Genomic DNA, 9,709 nt, shown 5'->3' with positions numbered 1-9,709 from the left:
TTGGGAAGGTAACAGATTCCAGGTCTATCCCTAACATTTTAAAAAGCTTATAAATATAGCCAGGCTTTACTGAAAGTTTGTGCCAGAAATGATAACGTTTCAGGTGAATTCTGTCATGTCTGTGTGTGAGGTATACTTTTAAGAGATTTTCATGGAGTCTCTCTGGCTATTCAGGACTTTTCCTTACCAGCTGATCTTAGTGCCCACAGGCCATGCTGCGGTGACATCTGAGCAAAGATCTAAGGTGGGGGTAAGAAGAGGAAGTGATATGCATCCTGGTAAAATATTCCTGACACAGGGAACAGCAAAGTGCAAAGGCCCTGAGGTGACCGTGCCTGACAAAGAGATCCCCATGGCTTTCCCCATTTCCTTGTGATCTGTCAGATACACCCTCCCAAGAGACCTTCCTTGACTGCTTCATCCAATCTAAATCACTACCTCAAATCCCCAAACCACTCTACTTACCATACCTTATTTTTCTTTATGCGTTTTATTACCTCGAGAAATATCTGACCATTGTTTCCTCCATGAGGGGAGAGCTTTTCATCTAATTTGCTCACTGATGCACCCTCGTGCCTAGAACGAGGTTGGGCAATCAGCACTTAGGAAATATTGGTGAGTCAGTCAATGAACGAGGGAGGTACTATAATGAATCTCTTATGAATAAGTAAACCAAGACCCTTGAGGCCTAGCCCGGGTTATAGATAGTACACCTTGGGGCTGGGCAGGTATGCAAATTTAAACACTTCTCTGTGAGTCTTTAAAAAAAACTTATAGAGGTGCACCTGGGTGGCTCAGTCGTTAAGCGTCTGCCTTGGGCTCAGGTCATGATCCCAGGCTCCTGGGATTGAGTCCCGCATCGGGCTCCCTGCTCAGTGGGGAGACTGCTTCTCCCTCTCCCACTCCCCCTGCTTGTGTTCCCTCTCTTGCTCCTCTGTGAAATAAAAAAAAACAAAAAACAAAAAACCGTAGAGAGTCCAGAGATTCGATCTGGCCCACGCAGTTACATTTTAATTATTGTAACAAACACCAGAGGATGTCTTTTAAAAATATTTTAACTGGTACTAGCACTAAGTACTGGCTGGAGGAGAGGCTGGGCTAGCTGGGGGTGGGGGCCGTCAATGTGGTCCAGAATATTTCAGTCTGTGAAGAGCCAGTATGGGAACCGGGTGAGAAGGCCCACGGGAATTTACACACCGCCGAGTGCGGGCTGTCCTGTTACAATAGCTGGAAGACAGGTCCCACCATCACCCCATCTGTGAGCTAAGGTAGCAGAGGCACACGGACACATGGCCCAAGGTCCACAGCTCCCATCTGAGCGCCTCACTCAGGCCTCCAGCCTAGCCTACCAGCTAGGTACTGTTACCCTTACAGATGGGGAAACTGAGGCACAAAAGGCAAAGTAACCTGCCCGAGACCACACAAGGCGGGAAGTGGCAAAGCTGGGATTTGAACGTGGCCACTCGGGAACCCAGACTGTGGAAGGGCACGCGACTGTGCCGTCCCCTGCGGGGGCCACGAGCCACAGGTGGCCGCTTAAATGAAGGTTACTTAAAATGATACGAGCAGAAGCTCCAGTCCTCAGTTACCCTGACACTGCAGGTACTCCATGGCTCCGTCCGACCATGACAGTGCAGATACGGGACACGGAATAAACATCACAGAAAGTTCCAGCACACAGTGCCACCACACCGTCTGTCTGTCCCAGTTAAGAGCCAACATTTCACAAGAGACTTAACATGAAAATCCCAACTTCGGGCTTCTATTGGAAAAACAGATCAAGCAACGCCAGGCGCACCTTCCCACAGGGCCACAGCCAACAGAGGGGGTGGCAGCCACCCTCTCGGGCCGGGAGGAGCTCTGCTCCGCCAGAGCCCCCCCTCCCCCTGCACCCCCCTCCTTCCCTGAGCCCACACTTGGGGCGTGCACACAGCGGCCGGGCAGGGACCTGCCTCTCCAACCCCCCCTTGCCGATCTCCCTTCCCTTTCCCACAGATGAGGAATCTGGGGCCACGGAGTGAGACGCACTTTTTGAGGTCACATGGCACATGGGAAGATGCGGCCAGAGGGACCCGGGTTTGCGGATTCCCAGGCCAGGGTTCAAAACCAATCCTGATCCACCAAAGGACCTACTCCGTGCTGGGCAGCCCATCGGCCACCGTGGGACGATGACCCAAGAGTCGCGGACCTCACCCTGATGCCCCCAGCTGGAGACTCTCCGGACACAGGAGTGTGGCATCTGGGATGGACTTTATTGGATGTGGCTGCCCAAGCCATGGTCTGGGAGCACTGGGGCCTGGGGCCCAGGACCCAGGCAGTGAGTCTGAGGAGGCTCAGAGGTCAGGGCTGTTTGGAGCGAGGCCATAAGCGGTTGGTGAGAGAGCCGAAGAAGAGGTTCTGCTTGCTGGATTTGGAGAGCTCAGCCAGGCGCTGCTGTTCTTCCTGGGGTGAGGGACAGAGGAGAATCAGCCCAGGGTGGGTATTCTCCTACTAGGGTCCCTCATCCAAGGGGCCACCTCTTCCTTAAACCTGGGCCCAGCCTAGACCCCTTCCCCAAGCGCCCAGAACACCAGCCCAGACACAGGAGCCCAGACTCAAATCCCGGTACTGTCCTGATCCCCTTCCCCAGAACCCCGGGAACCTACCCTGTTTACCCTAACCTGGATGCTGGCGAGACCCCAGGCCCTTCATCGGATGGCACTGTTCTGCTCCCTGGGCCCCCGTGCCCAGCCCTCAGCCGCATGACCCTTGTCTGGATGCTGGGGGATCCCAGGCCCAAATCTCCAGGACTTCTCCTTTGGGCACTCAGGAGCTCCAGCCCTGCTCCCAGGCACCCACCCCAGAATGTGATCAACCTCAGTCTAGACCCCTGAGGATCTCTTTCCCAGACTCAATCCATGTTCCTAGCCCCACTTCCAAATTACCAGGATCACACTGAGACCACCAGAACTCCTTGCCCAGTCCCTTGGGCCAAGAGTCCAGGGATCCCTCTCCCCAGACCTGACCCAAACCTCCTGCCCACACAAAACCGGGGCCTCCAGACCCGCTGGAAACCATCATGGACTACCCCTCTCCAAGACCCATGCTTGGCATTTCCTGCCTCCTATTCTCAGAGCAGGCTGTGGAATCGACCACCCCCTCCCCCACTGCAAGAGCCCTACAGGACCGGTTGTGTGGAAGACACGGGCCTCGCTCAAGGTCTCGCAGCCAGAGGAGAGACAGGCTAGACAGGCTGGTCGAGGGCCCCTCTCTTGGGAGCCTCGGGAACTGATGCGACGCCACCCATCCCCCTGCAGATCCGGGGACCCACCTGCTCTAGCCGGCTCTGCCGCTGTTTGAAAGCCTCCAGGGGGTCATCCTCCAGGGCGTAATGCTCCAGCACAGTCCTGACATCCTCCACGCGGTTCAGCGCAATGGCTATGGGCACAGCAGGCAGGGGTCGGCCAGGCAGAAAGGCCCCAGGGAAGCAGGGCCCGCAAGCGTAACGTCAGACACTGGGGCTGGTCAGAGCTACCTGGAACATTTCTTAACGCTCTAAAAGGGCTCCCTTGGACATCCCCAAGTATTCCCTAAATATTCCAGAGCACCCCAAACCCCCAAACATTCTCGGAAACTTCTAAAGACGGCAAGATGCTCGTGAACCTCCCACACCTCAAGTACCCAATTTTACATGGGTATCTTGAGAGTCAAGGGCTCCAAGGTCAGAGGCCAGGAGGTCAGGGGTCAGCCTCACTCTTAAGGAAGGCAGACAGGTCCAACAAGACCCGGTCATCGGAGTTGCCGTCCCAGGGCCGCAGGGCGACGCCATTGTAGGGCTGCAGGCGGAAAGCTTCCTTCTTGCAGTCCACGACGACTACACGGGCCGGGTCCCGATTCAGACACGAAATGTCCTGGGAGTACAAACAAGGCCCAGAGTCTCATATAAGCTACCACAATCACACAGTCCCAGGGACACTCGGCTCCAGACACAGAGACAGCAGATGGCTTCCAAGCTTCATATCCCTCCGTTACCCCCCACTGTCTCCTTTGGAGAGACTACCCCCCACCATCCCCCCGCCCCACTCCCATCCCCAGATACCGGGGAAGGAAGAAGAACCTAGAAGCCCAGCCTGTGCCGGAGGCAGGATCAGACCTAGGGCAGAAGCAGGGTTGAGGCTGGGGTCAGAGCCGGGGCCTCATTCCCTCAGGAAGTGCCAGCCCCCCCAAGTCCCAGAGGACCACCCATGGGCCCCCACATGGCACCTTAACATGGTGGCCATCCATGTATCTTGTGGCATCCCGGAAGAGACGGTAGGAGATGAAGCCATGGGGGTCCACGCTGTCGATGAGCGGGAATGCAGTCTGGGGGGCGGGATGGGAGGGAGAACAGGGTCAGGCTGAGCTCTGACCCTCCCACTCTCTGGCCACTGACCGTCCCTCCGCTGTCCCGGGGCCTTACCATGCCAGTCTCGGATGTAAAGATGACGATTTCATACAAAGGGGCAAGCTGCTGGAATAAGGTTTCGATGCCTGGACGCTTCTTAAACCTCCAGCCAGTGGCCAGCTAGGGAGGCAGGGAGGACAGTGAAACACCAAGACCCAGAAACCCCCAACAGAACAAAGCCCCAGCCTGGGGAGGGGTCCCCAGAACGAGAGTGCTCTCCCCCATCTGTCTAGCTCTGGGGTGGGGCTCAGAGGTCACGGCCGTGACCAAGGGTCTTGGGAGTCTGGAGGGTGTGGGTCCCAGACTAACAGCTGACTCCTCGGTGGCACGGACCGCGCGCCCAGGCACGCTCACAAGCAGCTACGGGGTGGGCGGTCTCACAGGTGAGAAAAGCAACAAGAGCAACACCTCCTCCCCAACATCACACAGTGGAGCTGGCTCCAGCATCTCTCCTCTTAACCCTACCATCGCGACCCGGCCACCGTGTCTATCTAGCGTCCTCAACCCGCTGCCTTCCCCAGGACACACCGACCACTCAGGGTGCAAGAGGACGCCCGTGAGCTCCAGGACCAGTGTGTAGGGCGGCTGGTAGTACGGCTCCCGCAGAGGGTCTGGGAGGAGGCAGGGACTGGTGGGCTCGATGATCATCTGTGGGAGAGAGACGGAGTGGGGAGCACTCAGATGAGGAGGCGGGGGCCCAGGCTGGAGGGATGGGGACTGGGCTCAGAGCTCCTGCTCACCTGTCTATAGTCTTTGAAATATTTGTATGTCCGGCGCAACTGCTGTACCAGAATCGGATCTAGGAGGATAGCAGGGCACAAAGGGGTTCCAAGATGAGCCACTGCACAACCTCCCGGACGAACCAGGGGTTTATTTACCTACCCAACACAAACAAGTCTCCATACCCACCTGGTTTGAATGAGCTCATTTCCAAGTCCAAAGGTAGAAGGCAAGGACATAACCGCCAGGCAGGAGTAAATACACTTACTCATCTGCCCAGTTTTAATGTGAATACTTACACCCACACTCCCCCCCCCCCAGATATAAAACAGAACGTTGATACATCTGCCCACTCGAAACCCACATACACAGAACTCTGCTGACATTATGCCAGTGTGTGTAGTCCGTTTTGAACCACCAGGCCTCCAGATCTGTCTGCTTTAAGCTAACACGCCAAGTCTATTTAAACCACACTAACTATATACATACACTTATATACTTTAGAAACTAGTGGTTCTCAACTAGCAGCAATCTGGTCCACCATCTTCCGGGGAACTTAGGCAATGTCTGAAGACACGTGTGATTGTCAAGATACTGGCGTCTAGGGGACCAAGGCCCAAGATGCTCCTCAACACCCTCCAAGGCACAGGGCGCGCCCCCACAACAATGCACTACCTGCCCCAAAGTCCCAAGGGGGCCAAGGCTGAAAAATCCTGGTTTAAATGGATATACTGAAGCCAGCCGAAAGCAGGAAGTTTACCTGACTCCCTACTTCATTACAGTACTTTTAGTCTAGTTAAGCCACTATCTATGTATGGGCCTGCCTTTTCACAAAAAAACACTGACACGAGTTATGCTCGCAAACACTTTTTAAACCTGCGTGTTTACCTGCCCCATTTACATCAGTATGTCGATTTATCTGAACCAGAAAGATTACCCAGTTAAAAGATCATACTTACCCACCTGCCCAGCTTAAGTAACCAATGTATTAACATGTGGGTTTGCAAACTTCCCCAGCACGAACAGGCGGCTTTCTGGACCTACCAATTTTATTTTTCTCCTGGGAAGGGCCAGGTGTGACAGGACTGACAACTACTCTCTACTATCCAATTTGTCAGAAACTCTCCACCAAAAGCTGGTTAACTAAAAGGAGGAGGGAGGAAAGAGACATTGTTTTGGAAATGAGGAGCCTGATGGGGTGGGGGGCTGGGGGAAAACAAGAGGCTGTTATAAAGAAGAGGGGATTAAGGGATGCAGCCGCTCAGATCTAAGGCACAGGAAGCCATGTGTCCGGTGATAGACAGCCCCCTCTCTCCAAGCACGCCTACTGTGGACTCCCCTCCCCCATCTGTCCCTGACCATCTGCTCCTGGGCCAGTGAAGAGGTCTGAAGAGGACTGGGGCTTTGTAATGCCCTTCCCCGCAAAGCCACCCAGCTGCTGACTCCCCTACCCACCAATGGAAGGAGGAGGGGTGGGGGGGCACCAGATGGGAAAGGCAACATCCCTATAAACAGCAGAAAGGGAGTTTCGGGGGATCTCAGAATCTGTGCTTGTTTTCACTCACCATTGTCGAATTCATCGGGAATCTGGAAGGTGGAGACAAAAATATGTGGTTTGGGATGGCAGACGCAGAACCCCATCAAGCCCAAAAAAGGAATCTCCAGGGCCCAGGGAGGAGTAGGCAAAGGTCCCTGAAAGGGACAGGCTCACCCCGAGACCAGGAATGAGCCTGAGCAGACCAAAGGGGAAAGGACCCACAGGATAGCACCCCTGGCATAGCCTCTGGGTCTCTCTCTCCCCCTCACCTTGGCACCAGTTTCATCCACAGAGTTGTTTCCTGTAAGGGAGACAAGGAGGAATGAGAGAAATTGGGGCCTGGTCTCCTGGGTCTTGAGGAAAGGAAGAGGGCAGGGGGCCTGGATTCCTGGGTCTGAGTGAAGAAGGAAAAGGCATGGTCTCCTAAGATCAAGAGAGGAGGGGGCTGACAGTCAGGATCCTGCGTTTCCGAGAGAAGAGGGACTGGGGCTGGGTCTCCTCAGTCTCTGAAGGAGGAAGGGACTAGGGGGAGGGCTGGAGTTTGGGGTGCTACAGGAAGAGGCAGCTTAGGAGGCTGGTCCAGGCCTCTCCTTCCCCAACTTTCCCTCTTCTAAATGACTCTCTGGATCCTAGCGCAGAACCAACTAAGAGTGGGACCTTGAGCAAAGTAGGTAGAGGAAAAAAAAAGGTCTTCCATTTCCAAGGCAGATGTTCTAGTTGGCTGCCTTAATGAGGGAGGAGCCAGGCAATGAAGATGGGCCAAACCCTTAGAGAGAAAAGGGGGTAGGCTATGCAGAAGAGAGAGCCAAGGGAACAAAATTGGGAAACAGACATATGTGTCTCACCGAAGATATAGACGACGCTCACAGTCCCACCGGCCCCCAGCAGCCCAGCAAGCCAGAGTGCGACTTTTTTGGCGTAGCTGGGACCCTCTGTGCCCCGCTGATGCTGTGGCCCCTGAGCCTGGGCCTTGGTGCCCGTGCGGCTCCCAATTTCCGTGGCCTGCAATTGACAGGAGGTGGGTTAGCCCAAAGGGAAGTGCGAAAAGGCAGGATTATTCTGGTACCCTGGTAGAAGAATCAAGGGCGCAAGCCAGGAAGCAGACACCCACAAAGCCTCAGGGTGTTGAATCTCTGGAGAAGCAACCAGGAGACTGGGTCTCTTAGAATAGTCAAGAACTAGACTGTCCAGGGCCAGGATCCCAGGGGTTCAAGAGTTGATAGGCCAGGTGCCCAGGATCCTGTAGGGCAGGGAAATGAAATCAGGAAGCCTGGCCGGACACTGGGATGCCGGGAGCAAGGCAATGGAGAGCACAAAGGGGGACTGGACGGGTAGTTAAGGCAGCCGGATGCCCCGCGCTCACAGTAGTGGGGTATAGAGGGGAAGGGAAGGGAGCGGGGACAGAGCAGCAATCGCTCGCCTGGGGAAGTAAGGGCACGAAGTGAGGTCAGAACGGCTGGATCTCTGTCAATGTGGAGGCAGGCTGATTTCAAAAGCCCAGACATCTACCTCATCATCACCGCGGGGAAAGTACCCCCAAGGCCAGACTGGGACCCCCAGCATCCCGGGCTCTCCTCCTCAAGTATTACCTGAGAGGTCACTGAGACGGGAAACAGGTGACCTCCCTTCCCCCGGCACCCACGTGGGGCCACAGGAAGTGGCGTTCAGAGGACGCACTTCAGCCCGCAGCATCTAGCTCGGGGGCGCAAACGTTGCCCACCCCGGGAGGCAGGGAAGCGCCCCGAAACGCGGGCGGCGTTCCATTCAGCAACCTGAGGTGCTGCGTCCCAGAACCCTCGCGCGCGGCGGTCCGCCCGGAACTCCAGAAGGGGACTCCCGCACTCGGGGGACCACCCGCATCCGGCTCACCTGGTCCGGGGTCCGGGGGGGCGGTGTCGCCAGCCTCGCGCACAGCCCCCGCGCGCCGAGCCAGAGCTCGCTCCGCAAGCGGAGGAACAGCGCCGCCGAGGCCGCCATCTTGCGCTGACGCCACGCGGCCCCGCCCACTCGCTCCCTCCTCTCGGGGCCCGGGCCCGGGCCCTGACCAATGGGGGCGCAGGGGTGGGGCGGGCGGACGGGAGCCCGAGAGAGACAAAGGGCTGCGGGCGGAGAGCGGCAGGCGTGCTAGCCTCGGCCAACCTGGCTACGGTCCGCCGGCTTCACGCCTGTCTCGGGCCCCGGGGCGCTCCCCGACCCCTGCAGCCCCACGGGGCAGCACACCCAGCGCCCGGGGGTAAGGCTGAGGCCGCCGCGTGGGAACCCTGTGGCTGCGGATGGTGTCCTGAGAGAGGAAACCCGCGAGCTAGTTCGTCTCGCCCAGAGGGGGTCCGTCCAGCAAGCGGACTGGAAGCCAGCCCTCCCCAACGTGGAGCCTGGAGGCCCGAATCAGCCTTCTCTCCCGTCCTCAGAGCCCTTTCTTGCTCCTCCTCCCCTGGGCTTCTGACGAAGAAGGGTCTGGAAAGCCAGCCATTTCAGCGAGGTCTCAGCAAAAGGAGCCGCGGCCGGCTCTCCAAGGTCAAGCGTATCAAGACGGAAGTCGATAAATAAGGGGCTACAGGTAGCCACGAAGAATTTCCCTCCTTACTTAGGAAAGGAAGTCAGATACTGCTTATGTATACTCTCAAAACATGAAAAACGACCATGAAACATTTAGGGATAAATAAGGTCAAGCTTCTTCTGGTCATCTCTGGAGGGGAATGGACTGGGGATGCTGCTTAAAGTGGGTCCCACCTGCCACGTACGGTTTCCTAAGCTGGGTGGTGGGGACATGGGTGTTCTGGGTGTCATATCTTTTTTGAACATCTGAAATATATTTTATATTGCATTTATTTTAAAAAAAGACATTTGATTGTCAGATAAGGAAGGTGAAGGAAGGTCAAGGTACTAATAAGCTCCATTCTCTATCTTGCTCCCCATCTCCACCCCCAAGCCATCAGACAAGCCACAGCAATTCCGGTGTCACTGCTATGTGGGCTCCAGGGAGAGGACCATCAGCTGCAGTATCCTGCACTGTAGGGGGAATTTAGGTT

At 56.1% G+C, this 9,709-nt stretch overlaps 1 protein-coding gene across 1 annotated transcript; it reads right to left on the bottom strand.

Annotated features, from left to right (window-relative positions):
• Positions 1–2,231: 2,231 nt before the first annotated feature.
• Positions 2,232–8,704, bottom strand: TIMM50 (translocase of inner mitochondrial membrane 50). Its single transcript, XM_027620166.1, has 11 exons — positions 8,550–8,704; positions 7,526–7,682; positions 6,950–6,981; positions 6,709–6,730; positions 5,164–5,222; positions 4,952–5,071; positions 4,439–4,543; positions 4,243–4,341; positions 3,734–3,890; positions 3,311–3,417; positions 2,232–2,442 (listed from the first exon to the last, which is right to left on the bottom strand). The coding sequence occupies exons 1-11, from the start codon at positions 8,655–8,657 to the stop codon at positions 2,341–2,343; spliced, it is 1,068 nt and encodes a 355-aa protein (XP_027475967.1). The 5' UTR covers positions 8,658–8,704; the 3' UTR covers positions 2,232–2,340.
• Between the last annotated feature and the right edge of the window lie 1,005 nt (positions 8,705–9,709).

This window comes from Zalophus californianus, chromosome 17, assembly GCF_009762305.2.
Source record: "Zalophus californianus isolate mZalCal1 chromosome 17, mZalCal1.pri.v2, whole genome shotgun sequence".
NCBI classification, from domain to species: domain Eukaryota; kingdom Metazoa; phylum Chordata; class Mammalia; order Carnivora; family Otariidae; genus Zalophus; species Zalophus californianus.
Note: the sequence above shows the minus strand (reverse complement) of the source record. Positions and strands in the feature narration are given on the sequence as shown.

Excerpts from the sequence above, each read along its gene's own strand:
- TIMM50 (XM_027620166.1), bottom strand. The coding sequence starts at position 8,657 with ATGGCGGCCTCGGCGGCGCTGTTCCTCCGCTTGCGGAGCGAGCTCTGG. Across the intron at positions 7,683-8,549 it reads CCCCCCGGACCCCGGACCAG|GCCACGGAAATTGGGAGCCG; the intron begins GTGAGCCGGATG and ends TGTCAATTGCAG. Across the intron at positions 4,342-4,438 it reads TTACATCCGAGACTGGCATG|ACTGCATTCCCGCTCATCGA; the intron begins GTAAGGCCCCGG and ends CCCGCCCCCCAG.